Source organism: Pelobates fuscus, chromosome 3, assembly GCF_036172605.1.
Source record: "Pelobates fuscus isolate aPelFus1 chromosome 3, aPelFus1.pri, whole genome shotgun sequence".
Lineage (NCBI taxonomy): Eukaryota > Metazoa > Chordata > Amphibia > Anura > Pelobatidae > Pelobates > Pelobates fuscus.
Window position 1 is genome coordinate 159,262,232 of NC_086319.1, and position 25,107 is coordinate 159,287,338.

General features: G+C 41.3%; 1 protein-coding gene across 7 annotated transcripts in view; it reads right to left on the reverse strand.

Annotated features, from left to right (window-relative positions):
- DGKI (diacylglycerol kinase iota) overlaps nt 1-25,107 on the reverse strand; it is a 414,076-nt gene that overhangs the window by 136,360 nt on the left and 252,609 nt on the right. For all 7 annotated transcript variants that reach the window (XM_063447583.1, XM_063447582.1, XM_063447581.1 and 4 more), the window contains exons 9-13: nt 21,125-21,199; nt 17,040-17,135; nt 16,831-16,913; nt 15,708-15,768; nt 12,209-12,322 (exon numbers count right to left, since the gene is read on the reverse strand). In XM_063447583.1, the coding sequence (XP_063303653.1) occupies nt 12,209-12,322; nt 15,708-15,768; nt 16,831-16,913; nt 17,040-17,135; nt 21,125-21,199 (429 nt within the window). The remainder of the gene's footprint in view (nt 1-12,208; nt 12,323-15,707; nt 15,769-16,830; nt 16,914-17,039; nt 17,136-21,124; nt 21,200-25,107) is intronic.

Here is a 25,107-nt window from a genome sequence, read left to right on the forward strand (position 1 = left end):
CACATTTACTATCAGCCCGGAAGGGGTCACATTCCGAATCTCAAGACGAACCAAAACCGACTCAACATCAATTTTCTTCCCGTTCTTCACGTCAGAACCCCAACCATGTGTAGTTAGGGCTTTGAGAACATACATGGCGGCAACGGAAGCACTACGCCAGCCAACCTCCCGAATATTATTGATTTCATACGTTAATCCTCACGGTCCAGTCTCGACCACTACATTATCCAGATGGATTAGATGGCTCCTCACCCTGTCAGGAGTGGACCCGTCCTTCGGAGCTCACTCCGTGAGAGAAGCAGCAGCGTCGTCAGCTTTTTTAGCAGGTGCGTCGCTATCGGATATCTTACAAGTGGCAGACTGGTCCCGAGAATCGACCTTCCGGACGTTCTATTTCCACCAGTCTTCTAATGCCGCATTTTCTCTTTTGCCTAAGCGTTAAAATTGCAAAATACGAAGCCTCCTGTCATGTTATAAAATTGAAGATTCTGCTAGCGCAGTGTACTAATAATCTTAATTTTAATAATGGCAGGAGGCGAGTATTTTCCCTCCCTTTCTTCTTCTTGATGTTCCCACCCTCGTCTCAGGTAAGTTAGATTTAAGGGAATATGTGATTGTTACCAAATTAAACCCTAGGTACGGGTAAATAATACGTATAATACAATAATAGTTACAAAGTTACATATAGTTACATAGTTACATAGCTGAAAAGAGACTTGCGTCCATCAAGTTCAGCCTTCCTCACATATGTTGTTGCTGTTGATCCAAAAGAAGGCAAAAAACCTAGTCTGAAGCGCTTCCAATTTTACCACAAACTAGGAAACAAATTCCTTCTTGACCCCAAAATAGCAGTCAGACGTCTCCTTGGATCAAGCAGCTATTACCCCACTAATTAGAAATTATATCACTGTATGTTATGTTTTTGTAAGTATTTATGCAATTGCAGTTTAAACATCTGTAGTGACTCTAACAAAACCACCTCTTCAGGCAGAGAATTCCATATCCTTATTGCTCTTTCTGTATAAAAACCTTTTCTTTGCCTTAAATGAAATCTCCTTTCTTCCAGCCTAAATGGCCAATGAGAGTGAAACGCGTATTGGCCATTTTTAAAGGACTTTTATTTGAGGACTTTTATCATCTTTGTTTTTATGTTTATTTTAAACTAATAAATTCACCATTTTTATTCAAAACCTCATCCAAGTCCTTTTTGGAGCCTCCAAGGAATCCTCACAGGGGAAGTGCCATCCCAATTCAAATTGGCACAAAACCTACACACCTAGAGCCGGGATTCATAGGCTCAGGACCAGAAATTCTTCAAGCCGAAGTAGGAGGGTGGTGCTACCATAACAGCACACAAGCCTTTATACGGAGCCAGTGTTTTCTACATACAGGCTCCTTGAAATGTGAGTGTAATATTCAGCACAATATCATTATAATCACTGTAAAGCCATTTTTTCAGTACCATCTACACTATATTGTATTTTCTGTATTTTACTTTGACATGTACCCCATATTTTACCATTGAATTAGACTACGTTTTGGTAAGATTTATCTGTGTTTGAGCGCTCCACTTATAGGTGTAGGTCCTTGTCACTTACACCACACCAATATCTACTAAGGATTTTTAACCCTTTTTAAATATAGGAACAACATCTGCCTTCCTCCAATCCTCTGGTACAACACCTGAAACAAAAGAATCTTGAAAAATTAAATACAGAGGTTCACTTATTTCCCCACTTAGCTCCTTAAGTACTCGTGGGTGAATACCGTCAGGCCCCGGAGCTTTATTTACATTAATTTTCTTTAATAGCTGTAGCACCTTGTCTCGAGTTATCCAATCACAAGTTATTTGCAAGTTTTTTGCAGCAATCATTTGCATATCTCTTGCCATAGGATCCTCATTAATATATACTGAAGAAAAATAGTATTTAAAATTTCAGCTTTTTCCTGGTCTTCATTAGCTAATAAACCCAACTCTATTTCCAGTATACCTACACTTTGATTTTTTGTTTTTTAGAATTGATGTACTTGAAAAAAAAATTGGGGTTGGTTTTGCATTCTTTAGCTATCAATTTCTCATTTTCTAGTTTAGCCACTTTAATTGCCTTTTGTCAAGCGTTATTGGCTTCCTTATATCTTAAATAGAATGCATCTGATTTGTCTGATTTAAATGTTTTAAATGCCCTTTTCTTATTTTTAATCTCTTGTTTTACTTCTCTACTAAGCCACATTGGTTTTAATTTGTTTCTTTTAAATGTATTACCCAATGGTATATACTGAGAAATGTACCTTTCTAATATTTGTTTGAATAGTTTTTATTTATCCTCAGTGTTTTTATCACTAAGGAGTTTATGCCAGTCAATATGTTGTAGAGCTGCCCTAATCTTATTGAAATTGGCTTTTTTTAAATTATATGTTTTAGTATACCCCACTTGCTTTTGCTTTTTTGAGTTTATTTCAAAATTTACCATATTGTGATCACTATTTCTCAGATGCTCCACCACTTGAATATTAATTAAAAGATCAACATTGTTTGTTATGACGAGATCCAGACAAGCATCCTTTCTAGTTGGTGCTTGTACCAGTTGTGACATAAAGGTGTCATTTAACACATTCAAAAACCTGATTCTCCTTGCTGAAGTACTAGTCCCCTCTATCCCAATTTATGTCTGGGTAATTAAAATCTCCAATAATTAACGTGTTACCTCGATTTGCAGCTTTCTCAATTTGCTCTAACAGCTGTTCTTCCTCAATAATATTTACATTATGATTTCCCTTTGTTTGCCCCAAGCACATATCTACCCATAAAGCCTCCACATTTTCCTTGTCACACTCCACATGCCTAAGATTTGACTTTAACTCATCGTTGACATATAAACATACCCCACCACCCTTCTTGTTTTTCCTATCCTTCCTAAATAACGTGTACCCATTTAAATGAACTGCCCAGTCATGTGTCTCATCCCACCATGTTTCTGTTATGCCTATTATATCATATTGTTTAGTGTATGCTATTGCCTCTAGTTCCCCCATTTTGTTATATAGGCTCCTTGCATTAGTAAGCATACATTTAATATCATCATGAGTCTTTTGTACTATTTGTGAATTATCAATATTACATACCTCCTCTTTTCTGAGCTTTCCCCTCCCCCCATCTCCACCCCTTTTGTTCTAAACTAAAGACCATCTCCTTTCCATCCTATCTCCATTTTATAGATTGCTTTGACCCTCCCCCCCTACGACTAGTTTAAAATCTCCTCCAACCTTCTAGCTATCCTATTCCCCAGCACAGCAGACCCTCTTCCGTTTAGGTGCAATCCATCATGACTATACAGGTTGTACCCAAGCGCAAAATCGGCCCAGTGCGCTAAAAACCCCAAACCCTCTTTCGTGCACCAAGACTTTAGCCACACATTGACCTCTCTCATCTCCCGCTGCCTTTCTGCTGTAGCGCGCGGCACAGGTAATATTTCTGAAAAAATTACCTTGGAGGTTCTTTTCTTTAGCTTACTTCCTAGTTCCCTGAACTCATTCTTTAGGACCTTCCATTTTCCTCTGACTTTGTCATTGGTACCAATATGGACCATGACAGCTGGGTCATCTCCAGCCCCTCCCAATAATCCCTCCACTCTGTCGGCAACATGCCGGATCCGAGCACCCGGGAGACAGCAAACTGTCCGGTTGAGTCGATCAAAGTGGCAGATTACCCTATCTACTCTCTTAATAATAGAGTCCCCTACCACCACAACCTGTCTAGACTTCCTTACCCTCTCAACCCAACCCGTACTAGAGGGCTGTTCCCACGGCTGTTAGCAGGAACAGCTTTGTGCAGTACAGCTACTCCTGAGCTGCTGCTCCCAACATCTTCACTCAAATTGGCAAATCTGTTAGGCTGCATGAAATCAGGACTAGCTAAATCTTTTCTCTTCCCTCCCCCCTGCTTCCTCGCCCCACTGTCACCCAGCTACGTGCCTGTTCCCCATCTGTCTTATCTCCTCCCTCTCCACTACCTGTCCCCACTAAACTCTGCTCAGTGAGCAGCAGACTCCTCTCAAGATTGTCAATCTCCCTCAGTGTTACAATTTGCCTCTCCAGATCTCTAATCTGAGCTTCTAGAATTGCCACTCACTCACACCCACCACAGAGGTATGGACCCTGGACAGAATCATCCAGGCATGCATACATGCGGCATGATGTGCACTGAGTTAAACTCACAATCTTGCTAGCACTCATCCCCAGTTACAAAAAGCACAAGTGAGCAAAAACAATATTTACCCTCTTGATTTCAACAACTCCTGTTGTTTTAACTCCTACTTAAAAGAGACTACTTTAAATAGCCTACTTTCAAGCAAACTCCAGTGAGCAAGCTCTGTGAGTCTGTAGTGGGTTTATATTGGCAATACAAATCCCACACAGGTGGAAATTCAGGGGCACTTCCCCTAATTAGCTCAGCAGCAGCAGCACCAGCACCCACAAGGAGGGGAATAGAAACGACGATAGATGGACGTTAGAAGATGACAACCGATAGATAATCGAAATCATCATAGAGTTTATATAAATACTGAAAAAACATTTTTCATACGGTCCGTTTCATACGGTCCATTCCGTATCACTGATACTACTTTCTCTTTCCTTTCAGTTTAACAAGTATGGATTACTGGGAAGTAGTGATGTCGCGAACATAAAATTTTCGGTTCGCGAATGGCGAACGCAAACTTCCGCAAACGTTCGCGAACCTACATAGGGTCACTTGGCAGATATGGATTGACACCTGTTCTCAGAGACCCTGAAAAACACTGACACAGAGCATAATAGGGACTGTTCCCCCTACATAGGGTCACTTGGCAGATATGGATTGACACCTGTCCTCAGAGACCCTGATACACACTGACACAGAGCAGAATAGGGACTGTTCCCCCTACATAGGGTCACTTGGCAGATATGGATTGACACCTATCCTAATGATCCCTGATACACACTGACATAGAGCAGAATAGGGACTGTTCCCCCTACATAGGGTCACTTGGCAGATATGGATTGACACCTATCCTAATGATCCCTGATACACACTGACACAGAGCAGAATAGGGACTGTTCCCCCTACATAGGGTCACTTGGCAGATATGGATTGACACCTGTCCTCAGAGACCCTGATATACACTGACACAGAGCAGAATAGGGACTGTTCCCCCTACATAGGGTCACTTGGCAGATATGGATTGACACCTGTCCTCAGAGACCCTGATACACACTGACACAGAGTAGAATAGGGACTGTTCCCCCTATATAGGGTCACTTGGCAGATATGGATTGACACCTGTCCTCAGGGACCCTGATAAACACTGACACAGAGAAGAATAGGGACTGTTCCTCCTACATAGGGTCACCATTTTTAGCCCAAGGCAGCTCATCTCATCAGGTCTTTTTTAGTCGAATGTATCGCCCACTGTCAGTCCCTTCGGGATCCATCTCTCATTCATCTTAATAAAGGTAAGGTAATCTAGACTTTTTTGACCTAGGCGACTTCTCTTCTCAGTGACAATACCTCCTGCTGCACTGAAGGTCCACAGGACACTTGAAGCGGGGCAGGCCAGAAGTTCTATCGCAAATTGGGATAGCTCAGGCCACAGGTCAAGCCTGCACACCCAGTAGTGAAGGGGTTCATCGCTCCTCAGAGTGTCGATATCTGCAGTTAAGGCGAGGTAGTCTGCTACCTGTCGGTCAAGTCGTTCTCTGAGGGTGGATCCCGAAGGGCTGTGGCTAAGCGTAGGACTTAAAAAGCTCTGCATGTCCTCCATCAACAACACGTCTTTAACCCCTTAAGGACCAAACTTCTGGAATAAAAGGGAATCATGACGTGTCACACACGTCATGTGTCCTTAAGGGGTTAAAGAGTCCTGTCCTTGCCGGCGTGGTCGTGGGAGGAGGAGGATGACTTTCACCTCTTCCCCTGTTAGATTCCCGTTGTGCTGTGACATCACCCTTATACGCTGTGTAAAGCATACTTTTTAATTTATTTAGCAAATGCTGCATCCTTTCTGACTTGTTGTAATTTGGTAACATTTCAGCCACTTTCTGCTTATACTGGGGGTCTAGTAGCGTGGACACCCAGTACAGGTCGTTCTCCTTCAGCCTTTTTATACGAGGGTCCCTCAACAGGCACAACAGCATGAAAGACCCCATTTGCACAAGGTTGGATGCCAAGCTACTCATTTCCCGTTCCTCCTCCTCAGTGATCTCAATGAAGGTATGTTCTTCCCCCCAGCCACATACAACACCACGGGTACCAGATAGGTGACAACGAGCACCCTGGGATGCCTGTTGTGGTTGGTCTTCCTCCTCCTCCTCAAAGCCACATTCCTCCTCTGACTCCTCTTCCTCACAATCCTCTTCCAGCGTTGCCGCAGGTCCAGCAAGCGATGCTGATAAGGCTGTTTCTGGTGGTGATGGTGACCACAACTCTTCCTCTTCCTCTTCCTCTTCCTCTGCACGCTCATCTATGGCCTGATCCAGCACTCTTCGCAGGGCACGCTCCAGGAAGAAAACAAATGGTATGATGTCGATGATGGTGCCTTCGGTGCGACTGACTAGGTTTGTCACCTCCTCAAAAGGACGCATGAGCCTACAGGCATTGCACATGAGGGTCCAGTAACGTGGCAAAAAAAATCCTAGCTCCCCAGAGGCTGTCCTAGCACCCCGGTCATACAAATATTCATGTACGGCTTTTTCTTGTTGGAGCAAGCGGTCGAACATTAGGAGTGTTGAATTCCGGCTGTCGCAAATCAAGCGCCTCACTGGCATGTTGTTTCGCCGCTGGATATCTGCTAAGTGCGCCATGGCCGTGTAGGAATGCCTGAAATGGCCACACACCTTCCTGGCCTGCTTCAGGACGTCCTGTAAGCCTGTGTACTTATGCACAAAGCGTTGTATGATCAGATTACTCACATGTCCCATGAACGGCACATGTGTCAACTTGCCCAACTTCAATGCCGCCAACAAATTTGTTCTGTTGTCACAAACCACTTTGCCGCTATCCAGTTGCTGCGGAGTCAGCCACTTTTCCAACTGTGCGTTCAGGGCGGACAGGAGTGCTTGTCCGGTGTGACTCTCTGCTTTCAAGCAAGTCAAACCCAAGACGGCGTGACACTGCCGTATCTGGGATGTGGAATAGTACCTGGGGAGCTGGGGGGGTGCCGTTGATGTGGAGCAAGATGCAGCAGCAGAAGAGGACTCAGCCGAGGAGGTTATGGAAGAGGATGGAGTAGGAGGAGTAGAGGAGGTGGCAGCAGGCCTGCCTGCAAGTCGTGGCGGTGTCACCAACTCCTCTGCAGAGCCACGCATTCCATGCTTGGCAGCTGTCAGCAGGTTTACCCAATGCGCAGTGTTTGCCTTTTGTGCTAAGAAATTGTGTCCGTGTACCTTCCACTGCGGTGTCCCAATAGCCACAAATTTTTTGAACGCCTCAGACTCCACCAGCTTGTATGGTAAAAGCTGGCAGGCTAATAGTTCAGACAAGCCAGCTGTCAGACGCTGGGCAAGGGGGTGACTTTCTGACATTGGCTTCTTACGCTCAAACATGTCCTTGACAGACACCTGACTGTGGGCAGATGAGCGGGAACTGCTCAAGGCGAGATGGAGTGGCGGGTGGTTGAGAGGGGGCAAGAAGGACAGCAGTGGTTGACGTGGCTGAAGATGCTGGACCAGGAGGAGGATGGCGGCTTTGAGTTTGTGTGCCGCTTGTACTTATGTGTTGATCTCATAGGCGTTTGTGATGTGCGATCATGTGCCTACGCAAAGCAGTTGTACCTAGGTGGGTGTTGGACTTCCCACGACTCAGTTTCTTTTGGCACAGGTTGCAAATGGCATCGCTGTTGTCAGAGGCAGACAAACACAAAAAAAATGCAACACTGCTGAGCTCTGCAATGACGGCATTCTGGTGGTGGAAACAGCATGCGTTGATTGGCGTGCTGTCAGGCTGACCCCTGGTGCCGATGCATGCTGTCTGACTGTGCCACTAGCTCCTTGCGACGACCTCCCCCTGCTTCCAACTCGTCTCCTCCTCCTCTCTGTCTCCCCATCTGAACTTTCGCCCTGTTCTTCTTCTTGCCGAGCGGGCACCCACGTGACATCCATGGACGCATCGTCATCATTAACCGCTTCACTTGTATCTGACAACTCAGCAAAGGAAGCAGCAGCAGCGGGTACAACATCATCATCATCACACTGTACGTCCATGTGTGTAATGATGCCTGACTGAGACATATCCCTGTTATCTACATCCTCTGGCAATAATGGTTGCGCATCACTCATTTCTTCAAACAGATGTGTAAATAACTCCTCTGACAGATAAAGTGAAGCGGCTGTGGTGCTAGTGTTGGTGGTGGCGGCAGGCGGGTGAGTGGTATCTTGAGAGGTGCCCAAAGCTAAGCTGGAGGAGGATGGTGCGTCAAGGTTCCGAGCGGAAGCTGTAGAAGATTGGGTGTCCTGTGTTAGCCAGTCAACTATGTCCTCAGAACTTTTCAAGTTCAGGGTACATGGCCTCTGAAAATTGGGCATTATTCTAGGGCAAAAGGGAATCACAGCACCACGACCACGACGACCCCTGCGGGGTGGCCTGCCTCTGCCTGTCATTTTTTTTCTATTCAATCTATAACAGTGAAAAACGTTTTTTGGTTTTAAATGCATGCTATTGTGACACCAGATATCAGTGGCAATGTGCACTTGCAGAGGTTGGCAGAGTACACGCTGTAGGCCTGACACACCCGCTTGAAGACAACTAACTGCTATTCAATCTATAACAGTGAAAAAAGTTTGTTGGTTTTAAATGCATGCTATTGTGACACCAGATATGAGTGGCAATGTGCACTTGCAGAGGTTGGCAGAGTACACGCTGTAGGCCTGACACACCTGCTTAAAGACAACTAACTGCTATTCAATCTATAACAGTGAAAAAAGTTTGTTGGTTTTAAATGCATGCTATTGTGACACCAGATATGAGTGGCAATGTGCACTTGCAGAGGTTGGCAGAGTACACGCTGTAGGCCTGACACACCCGCTTAAAGACAACTAACTGCTATTCAATCTATAACAGTGAAAAAAGTTTTTTGGTTTTAAATGCATGCTATTGTGACACCAGATATGAGTGGCAATGTGCACTGGCAGAGGTTGGCAGAGTACACGCTGTAGGCCTGACACACCCGCTTGAAGACAACTAACTGCTATTCAATCTATAACAGTGAAAAAAGTTTGTTGGTTTTAAATGCATGCTATTGTGACACCAGATATCAGTGGCAATGTGCACTTGCAGAGGTTGGCAGAGTACACGCTGTAGGCCTGACACACCCGCTTGAAGACAACTAACTGCTATTCAATCTATAACAGTGAAAAAAGTTTGTTGGTTTTAAATGCATGCTATTGTGACACCAGATATGAGTGGCAATGTGCACTTGCAGAGGTTGGCAGAGTACACGCTGTAGGCCTGACACACCTGCTTAAAGACAACTAACTGCTATTCAATCTATAACAGTGAAAAAAGTTTGTTGGTTTTAAATGCATGCTATTGTGACACCAGATATGAGTGGCAATGTGCACTTGCAGAGGTTGGCAGAGTACACGCTGTAGGCCTGACACACCCGCTTAAAGACAACTAACTGCTATTCAATCTATAACAGTGAAAAAAGTTTTTTGGTTTTAAATGCATGCTATTGTGACACCAGATATGAGTGGCAATGTGCACTGGCAGAGGTTGGCAGAGTACACGCTGTAGGCCTGACACACCCGCTTGAAGACAACTAACTGCTATTCAATTTATAACAGTGAAAAAAGTTTTTTTGGTTTTAAATGCACGCTATTGTGCCACCAGATATAAGTGGCACTGTGCACTGGCAGAGTACACGCTGTTGGCCTGACACACATACGCTTGCAGACAACTAACTGCTATTCAATCTATAACAGTGAAAAAAATGTTTTGTTTTTAAATGCACGCTATTGTGACACCAGATATGAGTGGCAATGTGCACTGGCAGAGGTTGGCAGAGTACACGCTGTTGGCCTGACACACAGACGCTTGCAGACAACTAACTGCTATTCAATCTATTACAGTGAAAAAAAGTTTTTGGGTTTTTAAATGCACGCTATTGTGCCACCAGATATGAGTGGCACTGTGCACTGGCAGAGTACACGCTGTTGGCCTGACACACAGACGCTTGCAGACAACTAACTGCTATTCAATCTATAACAGTGAAAACATTGCACGCTATTGTGACACCAGATATGAGTGGTGGCACTGGGCAATTAGATTACAAAAAAAAAAAGCAGACTGATGTTCTAGCCCTAAAAAGGGCTTTTTGGGGTGCTGTCCTTACAGCAGAGATCAGATGAGTCCTTCAGGACTGTAGTGGACACTGAATACACTAGCCTAGCTATACATTTCCCTATCAAATGAGCAGCAGCTACACTTATCTATCTAAGAATGCAGCTTCAGAATGAATCTAAAATGGATGCTGTACAGGAGGTGGGAGGGTCTGGAAGGGAGGGTCTGCTGCTGATTGGCTGGAATGTGTCTGCTGACTGTGAAGCACAGGGTCAAAGTTTAGTCAATGATGACGAATAGGGGGTGGATCGAACCGCGCATGTGTTCGCCCGCCGTGGCGAACGCGAACACGCTATGTTTGCCGGGAATAGTTCGCTGGCGAATAGTTCGGTACATCACTACTGGGAAGGCTTAACTCCATTATCTTTTTCTAGTTGGATCGGACACGTTATCTGTTACATTGGAACTTGTGATGTCGCATTAACCAAGAGGAAATGATTGGCTATGCCTGGACTTATATATACTCTGACTCCCTATGATTGGTTCTTTGTTTTTACTGTTTTTTTCTTTGCTGCTATGGAGTTAGTAAAGAAAGTTAATGCAAAATACTCGCCTCCTGTCATTATTAAAATTAAGATTATTAGTACACTGCGCTAGCATAATCTTCAATTGCAGATCACATGTTTCCAGCACACACATTTTCATGCATGGAGACCATCCCTTAGCCCACTCTCACTGGTAACCCTAGAAAACCACCCTCCTTCACCCAAAATGTATGGAAACATGAGGATGGCTAAATGTGCTGCAACTATACAATTATTTGTGTGTGTTTAAATGTATCTGTGAATAGTCAGTCAGTGAATAGAAATGCAAGTGCGGCAGTTTGTTCAAGTGTGTGTCATTGTGTATCTGTGCTTGGCAGTGTGCGTCTGTATGTCTGACAATGTGTAACTGTGTACACAACAGTGCATGTCTGGTAAAAATGTGTAATTTTGCAGTGGGTTTATCTTTGTGTGTATGACAGTGAGTAGCTGTGATCCGGACCTCTTTATATCTTGTGATTATTATTTTCTAATTTGAAGGATTACTTAACCGTCTACATAATAATTGTCTGTAGCTGTCAGGAGTTTCAGTTAGACAGAATCATGATAAGATTAGGTGCCCTCGAAGGTACAGGATAGCATCTCATTTACTAAGATATAGACAAATCAGCTTTGTTACTCAAATCTATATCTATAGTATATAATCTGTGTGCTCGAAGCCGGTATCTTGCTACAATTTCATTCACTACAGTGTGATATTTGATTCGCCGCTTGGAAATGCTAATTTGTTCCATTTTTGTTACTAATAGTAGCTACGTTATTCTGTAGCTTACGAGTCTAATGCAGAACATCTGTACAATCTTTTAGGTGTCTGATGTGGATAAATCTAGCCAGATATAATTGTCCACATAGATATATCCTAAAAGACCACACAATAATAATATAGTAGAGTTATCACTGTAAATATTTCGCTTTTTGGCTTTGTTCTTTTACCTTTTTTTGTCTAATGTTTGTGTGTGTGTGTGTGTGTGTGTGTGTATATATATATATATATATATATATATATATATAATATTTAGTTTATCTCTCATGCACCCTTTATTGATAACTATAATAAATATTAAGTTTTATTTTTTTATTTTATTTTTTGATGGATTTACATCCTATATGTTCAAATATAGGTTAATTCGGGACATATCTTTTGTTTTTTTGTCTTCAGTTTTAACCCAATGAGAATACAGATAATGATGGCAATGAAGGGCTTCTGCATAGGCGCATGTAGAAATAAATTCAATCTTGATTAGACATTTCAATTGTGATTGTGTAAGAACAGATAACACATGAAGGTACTTACCCCTCCCCAGTTCAGGGTGCGGGCAAGGTCATTTCCAGTACCCAAGGGTAAAACAGCAACTGGTGGCTGAGGATTGAGCTGCAGCTCATCCAAGACAGAAAGGATCCAGCCTACCTGTGAATGAGAAAAATGAAAAGTGAAAGCAGAACAAAAGAAATACAATGGAAGAGATACATAGTGTCTCAAACAGAATAAAGGAGAAGACAGAGAGATGTGAAGAATCATAAAGAAAGACTGAGGAGACTAAGCCAATAAAAGAAAATAAGAATTAGAGGAGAAATAGAATAGAGAAGAGAAGAAGAAAAAAACATGTAAAACACATGAAGTAACAAGGAGAAAGATGGAAAACACGTAGACAATAGCTTAGAGAGAGATATGGATTATTAATTATAAAGATGAAAAAAAAAGCAACTGGTGAAATATAGAGAACGGTGCTGAGTTTTAACAGAGGGGACAAGCTGGAGAAAGTTTGATAGATATAAAGTATAAATATGGGGAAAATACAATGAGTATAGACTTAAATGGAGTTTAAAACACACAGATGGAACAAAGTTAGGGAGTAATAAGAAATTTAGAGCATAAAAAATTACTAATTATCGATAGAAAAAGATGTGGAAAAGACAAAGTCAAACTCGATGACAGACTGCTTTGTGTATTATCATCCAAAGAGAAGTGTAAAGCTTACGACCAAGATGTGTATTTTATATATATATATATAATAAAAATTAAACACTGCCAATTTTTGTGTGTTCGATTATGGGCAGATTTGGATTATCCATTAGACAAAAAAGGTCTGTCTGGACCTCTGAGCAGGTCTTCCTCATGCCGGAAGGGAGATTGAAAGGTTCCTTGCAAGACTGTGACGGTAATCACATGGGGATGGAAGACAGACACAGATTCCTCTTGTCTTTTGGTCATCCTGTGGCCAGTATTGGAGCAGGGTATGTTTAAAGTTTTGCTTGTCTGTGCCTTTTCCCCTCCCCCCTTTTCCTGTCCTATTATTCCCCAGCAGGGCATTTTTCCGAGGGACTCTGCCAGTTTAGTTCAAACTAGTTGCCCTGTCCCTCCTCAATCTCCCATTTGGACCCCACCTTCCTTGTACTATAGCGCTCTATGCACAGTCTTGCAAAACTTATATTGATTTAAAATACGCAATAAAATACAGAATTAATAACCATAAACGCGTTTCACCATAAGTGGCTTCTTCAGAATGGGATATTCCCATTAGAATTAATAACCATAAACGCGTTTCACCATAAGTGGCTTCTTCAGAATGGGATATTCCCATTCTGAAGAAGCCACTTATGGTGAAACGTGTTTATGGTTATTAATTCTGTATTTCATTGTGTATTTTAGATCAATATAAGTTTTTTGGCTACTTTATTGTACCAATCCTCTTTTTATTGCACTCTCTATGCACTTTAAACTTTTTTTTACCTATTCCTGGCATTTTAACCTTTCCTGGTTACTTTTACCTACACTGGCAATTTTAAAGTTCCAGTACTCCAAGAAATCCTAGGTGGGGATCATACCACCAGCGCCTATCCATAGAGCAGTACCTCTGCTCTATCTTTGAGAGTATTATTTTATTTCCTCTACTACTCTCTTAACCTATCACAATTGAGAGCACTATTGCTGCTTTTTATTTTTCTATATTAGAGCCTTGGATCACCAGACGGTGCTGACGGACGTTACGCCGCTACAAATCCTATAAGCGGGGATTATACCGCTGTACGCTATCCACACCAGAGCTGGCCATAGCTCCCTCAAATGTGAGTTTTTTACCTCTTCTTATCTGCACGCTGAACCACATCAAAATTGAGAGCACTATTGTAGCTTTCTGTCTTTTTTTTCCGAGTTCTGGACTACCAGACGGTGTTGACGGAGACCCCCTCCCTACATATCCCATAAGCGGGGATTATACCGCTGTAAGCAATGCACACCAGAGCTGGCCATAGCTCTCTTGAATGTGAGTTCTCTACATTTTGTTACCTATCACACCCTGAACTTTCATACTATACCATTAGTCGCCTCTACCTCTCTTGTATTTACATATACGGAACGGTCTACACTAGACGCATCCACAGAGGAACTCTATCAAGTATCCTAGACCATCTATTGGCACCCTAGCAATACTTTACTGGACTATCTACCCTTATTTGGCGCAGCTCTTCCATATCTTTTTGTATCTATCCACCGAAGGACCCGAGGGGTTTTCCTTCATTTGGGTTGCTGCCTACCTTGACTAATTTTGTGATTACTAGCGCTGAATTCTTTTTGTGCTTATCTATAAACACAGTAGCCTGATCCAGGGTGGAAAAGGCCCTCTGAGATCCCAGTCAAGCCTTGGTGACTGGGCCTGAAGTGCTCCAGGGTCCCTGATAGCTACGAGGAAGCAGACTTGGCGGAGGTACTTGGTCGGAGTACTGGAGCTCTGTCACAAAGACCATATTATCTGCAGTTCTAAAGCACTGTGAATGGGAGTCAGTGTAGAGGTGCCGAGATTCCCAGCCTGCACTCTGACTTCCTCATAGAGCGCTCTCCTGGGAGTTACTGTGGTCTACTCCATGCCCTCCACAACAGACCTGCAGCTGCACCGGAGACCCAGTAGACCAACAGGGAATCCACCAAACCACCAGGGAATGTATTATTACTCCTCTGTGTGCCCAGGAGGTAAGCAAGAAGGGGGAAAATGATATCAATAAAATAAAAGTCACTTCAGTGTGAGGATACTGTGTTTAACAGAGCTTCCCCACATATTGTCACTCCACTCACACACACTTAACGGAAACAAGCCTCATCCAGCCACACTAACCTTGTAACACTTACCCCTCAACCTGCCACACACCCAGTCACATTCACACTGCCACACTGACCCCCTCACCCGGCTATACTCACACTGTCACCCTTAGTCCTCTAGCCATCTCACACTCACACCTCACATGCTGTCACACTCACCCTCCCACCCTGCCATAGTTACCGCAGGAAAATAGCCATTGTCATACACAGTCACCTCCCACAGATGAGACACTGCCTCACCATAAACACAGCACACAAAGACCACATTATGCACAAGACAAGCAACTAGTCCACACACATAAGCTCCCAGATACAGACATACACATGCTCACAGACAAACACACAAGGATACTCAGGCACATACACGGGTACATAATGCCAGAGACAAAAGACAAACTAATTCATAAATGCACACACTCTCTCAGGCACATACAAGTACATAATGCTTGACACACAGACACACTTACCCCCATACAGCTCTCAGGCTCCTCCCCACACAACACTCAGCTACAACACATACCCTCACACGCACAACATGTCAACACTAGACTGAGCTTAAAGGGGTCCCCCAAACTGGTAGATTGCTACGAACCTATAGGATTTTAATGACTCTCTGCTTAGTATTAGTAAGATGGAAGGGAGGTCATATTGTTCCAATCACATAGTCAAGAAATGTTGTGAGTATATGAATTAGCCATACCGTTCCGTCACCACCACAGGCAAGAATGCGTAGATTTGGCACTTTTCTATACAATTCCAGTCTGGAAAAAAAAAAAAGCATTGGTTTATTATTATGGTTATTATGAAAATATTTATATTTTCCTTAATAACAGCATTATAAAATATACTGACTAGGGGAATATTACTAGTTAACCATGAAAACAATAACTATAACTTCTGAAGGATCTACACTAAGTTAAATGTGGCTCATGAATACCTTCTAGCGAAGGTTAGGCATTGTTGGTATAAATCCTACTAAAATTGGGCTTTCTCCATAGCCGATATTTTGATTAGACATTTGCAAGGGGAAAAATATTTGGTTATTTTTATTTTTTATTTGGTTTCAGTAATTACAAATTAATTTTGTTACAATTCACTAATTATCAATTCGGAACTTAACTAAACTTGTCTGAATACTCAAAACCATCCAATAGGTGGATGTCTGTTACTTAGTATACCAAATTAGGGTGCTGTTCAGTAAATAGCTGCCCTACTTTAGTACCATAATGTTGGATTGTCCTTCTTAGGAAAACATATTTGGGCACTGTTTAGTAAATAGCTCCAGTATCTTGGTAACCTTACACGGGATTGCCTATTTTAGAATACCAAATGAGGGTGCTGTTTAGTAAATAGCTCCCCTAATTTGGAACCCTTATGTGGAATTGTCCTACTTTGTATAAAGAATTAGGGTTCTGGTTAGTAGATAGCTGCCCTACCAATATAGGGGAGCTAGCTACTAAACAGCACCCTAATTTGGTATTTTAAGTAGGCACTCCCACATATGGGTGCCACATTATAGGAGCTATATACTAAACAGCACCCTAATTTGCTATCCTTTTTGGTACAAAACATCAAATTGAAAGAATTTGAGTAATTAATTTAACTATTGCGTATTTCTCTTCATTCATCGTAATTTATGAACACTAGCTTAACTAGGTAGTGCAGTTCTGAAACTTTTTTTTTTTAATAATCCAATTTTTGTAATCCAAATGTCTGTTAAATTAGAGGATTAGACAGAACATAATGTTAGCAAAATATGCAGCATTGTGTTAAATTATCCTGGATTGTTTAGAAACCCAGACACAACTAAACTGACCACTTACGCTTCTCGAGGGCCTTCCTGAGAGAGATCAAAGACCTGTCGTGGATTCAGATACCACATAAACATTTGAAGAACCTTTGTGCCCTAGGGAGTGGCACAAAACATAGTTACACATAGGAATGAATAGGATAACAGTACCCACATTCTTATTACAGTGTTCTTTTACTGAGAATAATTCTTATGAGAAACCTTGTATCAGTCTGTGCTCACCTGGTTCCCGCCACTTTTTGGGTTCACAAAGACCAGTAAAGGTTTCATAAGGGGGGAAGAAATGGGTTTTATTACAAAGGCCCGGCCTTTAATATCCTGTGGTGGAAGATGAGAAAAATAACACACATTGGTTAATGCCTCACACACATATTCCTTAATATGTGTCAATATTCCTTAATATGTGTCCTTAATACCAATAAGTGTATTTGCTCCACATTATATCCAGTGGATATATGCCACACATCACATACCGAGTATTACAGCATATTCAGGAGACAGTCCCAATGCCACAATACTGAGTATAGTGCCAAAATTTAAGGGTATTCTACACACCATACAGAATACTGCACTAGTATGTGCATATCCTCTGCACACTACATACTGAATACTGCACCTAAACTCTTAATTAATCTACACACCAAATGTATTACATGTGTCTGAGGTTCTATTCTGTATTCCGACTAAAATCACTACCCCAGACAAAATTTTAAAGGAACTGTTTCTACAAACAGTTCCTAGACACAGTGGCATCTATTACTAGAAAAAAAAAAGTAAAGTCTTTTACTTTAGCCACATGGAGAGTTACTAGACAGACAGCGAGCAGATAGTCTATACATAAGTGCTATTATTTAACACCATCATACTGTTACCACGACAAGTATGATATGTTGTGGTAACACTACACAGTTTACACTGATCAGCCACAACATTAAAACCAGTAACAGGTGAAGTGAGTAACATTGATTAATTATATTGTTACAATGGCACCTGCCACGGGGTGGGATATATTAGGCAGCAAGTGAACAGTTAGTTTGTGAATTTCATATGTTGGAAGCAGGAACAATTTGACTTTTACAAGGCCCAAATAGTGATGGCTAGATGAATGGGTCAGAACATATCCAACACCACAAGTCTTGTGGGGTGTTCCCCATGCAGTTTTAGTACCTACCAAGGGTGATGCTATAGTGAGGGGCGGCCCTGTATGTGAAGGATAGCATAAAATCTAGCCTAATAAAAGTTAGTGAGGCGAACATAGAGTCCATTTGGGTTACGTTAGAATTTGGTGATCACACAGTAACTCGTGTAGGTGTGATTTATAGGCCCCCAGGAAAAATAGAAGAGTTAGATAATCAACTAGTTGAGTAAATAGCTAAAATGACAATGAAGGGGGAAGTTATCATCATGGGTGACTTTAATCTTCCTGATGTGAATTGGAAAACAAAATTAGCTACTTGTGCCAGGAGCACACATATTCTAAACTCCCTACTGGGATTGTCTCTAAAACAAGTCGTTGAGGAGCCAACTCGTAAGGTGGCCATACTAGATTTAGTGTTAACAAATGGAGATTTGGTGTCAGATATTACTGTAGGTGAAAGTTTAGGATCCAGTGATCATCAGTCAGTGTGGTTTCATTTAAAAACAGCGACTGAGTCACACCACACAAAAACAAAAGATTTAGACTTTTAAAAAACAGACTTTTCTAAAATTCGAATATGTGTAAAGGATTCATTATCAAATTGGAGCAATTTAAATGGAATCCAAGAGAAATGGGATTATTTAAAAGTTGCACTGCTGAAGGCAACAGAAAATTGCAAAATCAAGAAACCACTATGGTACTCCGCAGATGTGACCAAAATAGTAAAAACCAAAAAGTTAGCATTTAGTAATTATAAAAAAAACACAGAGTGAGGAAGACAGAATGCTCTATAAGATTAGGCAGAAAGAGGCGAAGCAAGTTATAAGAGCTTCCAAATCACACACAGAAGAGAAAATAGCACAGTCAGTAAAAAAAGGGGACAAAACATTTTTTAGATACATAAATGAGAAAAGGAAAGTAAAACAAGGATTAGTTAGATTAAAAACAAAAGAAGGAAGGTATGTAGAAGAGGATAAAGGTTTAGCTGACTGCCTCAATGAATATTTTTGTTCAGTATTTACAGATGAAAATGAAGGAAAGGGACCTCAGTTAGGAAAAAGGGACAAATGAGCCATTTATTACATGTGAGTTTACAGAGGAAGAGGTTTTATTTCAACTGTCAAAAGTAAAGACAAATAAGTCAATGGGACCGGATGGAATACACCCAAAGTTATAACAAGAGCTTAGTGGTGTACTAGCAAAACCATTAACAGATTTATTTAACCAATCATTGTTAACAGGAGATTGGAAGTTAGTGAATGTTGTGCCCATTCACAAGAAAGGTGGTAGGGAGGAGTCGGGCAACTTTAGGCCAGTAAGCCTTACTTCAGTAGTGGGGAAAGTAATGGAAACCATGTTAAAGGATAGGATTGTTGAACATCTAAAAACACATGGATTTCAAGATCAGCGAACAACATGGGTTTACTTCAGGGATATCATGCCAAACTAATCTTATTGAATTTTTTCATTGGGTAACTAAAATAATAGATCAGGGTGGTGCAGTAGACATTGCTTACAAGGCTTATCAATAAACTGCAATAATTAAGTTTGGATTCCAATATTGTAGAATGGGTAAGGCAGTGGCTGAGTGACAGGCACCAGAGGGTTGTAGTTAATGGAGTATATTCGAAGCTTGGGCTTGTGATATTGCAGAAGGACTTGATGGTAAGATATGTAACAGGGTTGATGTTCCAGGAGGGATAATCCAAATGGCAAATGATTTAGGTAAACTAGAAAAATGGTCAGAGTTGTGGCAACTGACATTTAATGTGGACAAGTGCAAGATAATGCATCTTGGATGTAAAAACCCAAGGGCAGAGTACAGAATATTTGATAGAGTCCTAACCTCAACATCTGAGGAAAGGGATTAAGGGGTGATTATTTCTGATGACTTAAAGGTAGGCAAACAATGTAATAGAGCAGCAGGAAATGCTAGCAGAATGCTTGGTTGTATAGGGAGAGGTATTAGCAGTAGAAAGAGGGAAGTGCTCATGCCATTGTACAGAACACTGGTGAGACCTCACTTGGAGTATTGTACGCAATACTGGAGACCGTATCTTCAGAAGGATATTGATACTTTAGAGAGAGTTCAGAAAAGGGCTACTAAACTGGTTCATGGATTGCAGGATAAAACTTACCAGGAAAGGTTAAAGGATCTTAACATGTATAGCTTGGAGGAAAGACGAGACAGGGGGGATATGATAGAAACATTTAAATACATAAAGGGAATCAACACAATAAAGGAGGAGATCATATTTAAAAGAATAAAAACTACCACAACAAGAGGACATAGTCTTAAATTAGAGGGGCAAAGGTTTAAAAATAATATCAGGAAGTATTACTTTACTGAGAGGGTAGTGGATGCATGGAATAGCCTTCCAGCTGACGTGGTAGAGGTTAACACAGTAAAGGAGTTTAAGTATGCGTGGGAACCTAACTATAAGATAAGGCCAGGGACTAATGAAAGTATTTAGAAAATTGGGCAGACTTGATGGGCCGAATGGTTATTATCTGCCATCACATTCTATGTTTCTATGTTTCTATGAAGGACAACAGGTGAGCATCAAGGTCATGTGTGCACAAGGTTAAATGATGCATGTGGGGAGCGAAGCCTAGTTCATCTGGCTCGATCACACAGAAGAGCTACTATAGCTCAAATTGCAGAAAAACGTAATGCTGGCCATGAGAGAAAGGTGTAAGAGCACACAGTGCATCTCAGTTTGCTGTGTACGAGGCTGCGAAGCCGCCCATGATGACACCTGCCACCACTGGTAATGCCTTCAATGGGAATTTGAGCATCAAAACTGAACCATGGAGCAATGGAAGAAGGATGCTTGGTCTGATAAAAGTTAGTTATCTTTTAGATCAGGTGGATGGTGGGGTACGTGTGTGTTGTTTACCTGGATGGCAGAAGGTAAACTGATGCTGGATGTTCTCATGTAGAGCGTGAGGAGTTCCAGCATCAGTTAGGCGTCCTAGAGTCTGTTAAACTCCTGGAAGTTCCTCTAGTGGCTGTCTTAGTACTGCAATGTAAACAGGTCTTGTGAAACCCATGCCTTGATACATCAGCGCTGTTTTGGCAGCACGGGACCTACACAGTATTAGGCAGCAGGTTTAATGTTGTGGCTGATTAGTGTCATATCAGTTCATGTATTTATTTAAATGTTACCTCAAAGCCTTTTTTGCTGGCTTTTCTTTTAAATGATGTCCTTTTCTTCCTTCTACTGGAATTTTTTGCATTAACCTGTAAAATTACAAAACAAAGGCAAATTTGTATTTATTGATTATCTGTTGCATAAAATAGGAATGCCTTTTTTTTTCTTCACCACTGCAAAAATAAACATCAAGCTCCAGCACAGATTAATGGTTAAGTACATCATTGGGTTAGGTCAGTGATGGTAAGTCACCATGCTATATAAACTCACACGGCTACAAACATTAGTGATGCAGGCTTTGGTAAACAAGAACATGTAACACAGTCTAGCCCAATCTGGGCCAAACTTTAGCATTAGATGAAATTCACTATAACACCCTATTCAGTGAGTAAATCAGTGTCTCGATAGAGTGTTTTTCTCATGTCTTGCAAAGAAGAATATGAAAAGAAAAACCATTTTTAAAAAAACTAAATAAGATGTTATTTCTTTGCCAATAAATATGGCACCATGATTCATTCATTTTTTCACATTTTAAAAGCTGCCTATCTACATCTTACCACAAGCCAAGTGATCTGTTGGCAATGTCAATTGTTTATTATAAAGATGGTAGTACGCTATGTTTTCATTACTACACAGTATTCTTGATCTGAATTGCATATTGTAAAATTGGTATTACTAAGTAACCTAATAATGTTCAGGACAGTTCCGCCTCTGGCAACAAGACCTCTCATACCCCTAAAATGAAAGTGTCCATCTGTCCATTTGGAATGTTGGGAGGTATGCATTATTGGTACACAACCCCAATGAGAACAAAATAGTTATTGTTTTAACAAAACCAGTGATGTGGCAAAGTTCTTAACATGGAATAATATCAAATATACCAATGCAGCAATTATTAAACAAAGTAAAAATGTTGTTACATTGTGTTAAAGTGGGAGCATATTGCCTTTACTGTGGCTCTATTGTTAATTAATAATTTTGTCTAAGTTAAACGTTTTTTTAAGCTAAACAATATTATACACCTTGTAATAATATTCCCAGAAAAGAGTGCCTGGGAAAAATGCTTCTAAAACCAAGTACAATCTCTTACAGTGGTTAGAGGATAAGATTTATCTTTGCACATTTCTTCTAACAAAATATTTGACATGTTAAAAAAACAAAAAACACATTTTTGATCTATATCTATATAATAGTTTTTTTTATGTTTTGCAAAACAAGGAAAAGTAAATATGCTCCTTACAATAAATGTCACATGTAAGGCCTACCTAGATGTTCAAAACTGATAATAAACCCTTGGTTAGGTACAAAGGACATAGAGGGCTGTTTGCGTGGTAGGTAGAGGAGCGTGGACGGACTTGGTCATTGTTTTGCAGTGCCTAGGGGTCTACTATGCATTGATCTATTTTCGAAAATGTTTTGGGAGCATTTAAGAAAAAAAGTTAAGTCTTGTTCAGTGGGGTGTGACTTTCTCCATACATTGTGCAGGTCAAACTTGTGAGATAAAGCTGAAAATGTGCAGCTCAGTGCTGTGAGAGAGGCAGGTGGTGGTTTGTTATGTAGGTCTATCATTTTGAGGAGTGGATTAGGGAGACAGCTAAAATTACCATAATTAACAAATCTTCCATGATGCATAGTTTTGATCTTCGCAAAACTGTTTGTGAGTAAATTAATTTGTTTTTTGTTTATTGTGTAAACAGAAGTTATGATGTATAGCATTGTAGGCTACTAAGAAGGAAGGGGATGGAAATTTTGGTTGGTTCCTTAGTCAGAAATGGGTTTCTTTGAGGCAGGCTAAGCTGGATTTGGCTAGTTGAATCTCTTGTAGGGCTAGCCTCCATTTGTTGGGGGAGTTGAGCCCTTTGCAGTTCAACAACAAGTACAGAGTGAAGGCCGTGGTGGAGGCTGTTGCTTGTTATGCTAGTGAGGTCTTGTTTGAAGTTTTCAGTAGTCGGGCCTTGGGTCAGGGAGAGAAGAGGAAAGTAATATGAAAGAGAAAGAGAAGCAAACAGAGAAAAGAGGAGGGAGGGCATGTGAAGCAAGAGGAATGCACACATTCCAACAATAACATAAAAGAATAATAGAAGGTAACAATTTGAAAACAACACTGTACATAACATTTTACAGTCTACTGCCATTACAGCGCAGGATTAATTACGTAGGTGTAGATAAAAAAATTCCGCAAACAATCTAGACCCACCTATACACTCGTAGGAATGGGGGGAGTCTTACGGAACTACAATATAGGCCAAATGTAGTAATTTAGTGTTCTTGGACGTTAGGGAGGATGTTATGTAATGTGAAGAGTAGTATTTCTGTGATCTCATATGGTGTTGCTCTTTTGTTTACCCAGTTGAGGTTGCCTTTTATCATGCCAATGGGCAATGTATATAAAAGGTATAAATTCACCTCGTGCAGTCCTAGTTGAATGTCTTGTCTGATTTACACCATCCTACTTTAGTGCGGTAAGAACAATGTATGAGCATGTTGTTTTTTTTGTGGAAGTGGGAACTGTAATTCAGTTTGTGGAACCCAGGTAGAAAAGCATTTTAACATGATTGATAACAATGCAATATATCTGCTATGAAGCATAACAACGGTATGTCTGACACTGTTGCTTCTACATGGGAGGGCTGACCACAAGGTAACTTGAACTATGTCACCTGAATGTCCTGTTTCACCCTGAAGAGGTGGTTCTCACTGATGCTTTTTGTAGGGTTAGGGTTAAGGTTAGGGTTTTTGCGCATGTGTGTCATGGTGAAGACCTGATTATTTTAACATGGCCTTGCCATCTGGCAATGTGCTGAATACTTTCAGTATCCACTTCCTCCACAGAAGCAGTTTTTAATTTATATGACAAAACAAAGGCAAATTTGTATTTATTGATTATCTGTTGCATAAAATAGGAATGCCTTTTCTGGGAGAATCCTTGGTAAATTTGCAGGGTTTAAGGAATGTGTGTGCTTGGTATATGTGCCACTCCACTACAGGCATCATTGAGATCAAGGCCCAGAATAAAGACAGTAAATATGCAGGAAGGCTCTCTTGTATTATGTCCTCTGTGATAACTATTACGCCCATTACACTTATACTGTTCCTTATTGAACAATCTTCAGCATCTGCATGTTTAAGTAGCAGTTGTTGATAATCTTGTCTTAAGGAGGTTAGGTGTACTGTGTTAAGGGCCCCGCATTGTTCCGCCTGTTTATTTTTCACTTGGCGTTCTTCAAAGGGACTGTATGTATCTGTGATGGCACGGAAATCTGCTTGTAGAATGACCATGAGGTTTTGTAGCATGTTGTGCATCATTTTTTCAGAGGTCGTCTCGATCAGAGAGTATGACCAGGATCTGTGATTCAGACGCAGTGTCCGATTGTGGTGATGGTAGAAACATAGAAACATAGAATGTGACAGCAGATGAGAACCATTTGGCCCATGCATCCACTACCCTCTCAGTAAAGTAATACTTCCTGATATTATTTTTAAACCTTTGCCCCTCTAATTTAAGACTATCCTGTCCTCTTGTTGTGGTAGTGTCAGGGTGGCGGTCCGGTGCCCGGAACCCAGACACAGTGTCCAGGCGGCGGTGCGTTGACTGGGACCCAATATGCCTGATGTTAAGTGGGAGTCTTCAGCGTGGAGGTGGATTAGGGTGGATTAGGGTCTGGCGCAGGGTAACCGCACGCCCCCTGGTGTTGAGCACCAACGTTTGTGCAGCCACATACCAAGACCCTGATTCAGCTTATGCAGATACCAGGAACTAGGAGTATGGAAATTAGCAGACCTCCCAGGAGCTGAATAGGGAGGCTCTGCAGCAAGATTGTATCCAGTACTAGAAACAAGGCAAGACTAGAAATAGGCACCAAACATGAAAACAAGACAGAACTAGTAGAACCCAGAACCAGAGAAGAAATAAAACAAACATGTAAAGGAAACCTGGAGACTGGGAAATCCAGGGACGAACTATAGGAATGAACCCAGAAATCCCAGCATAAAGAAA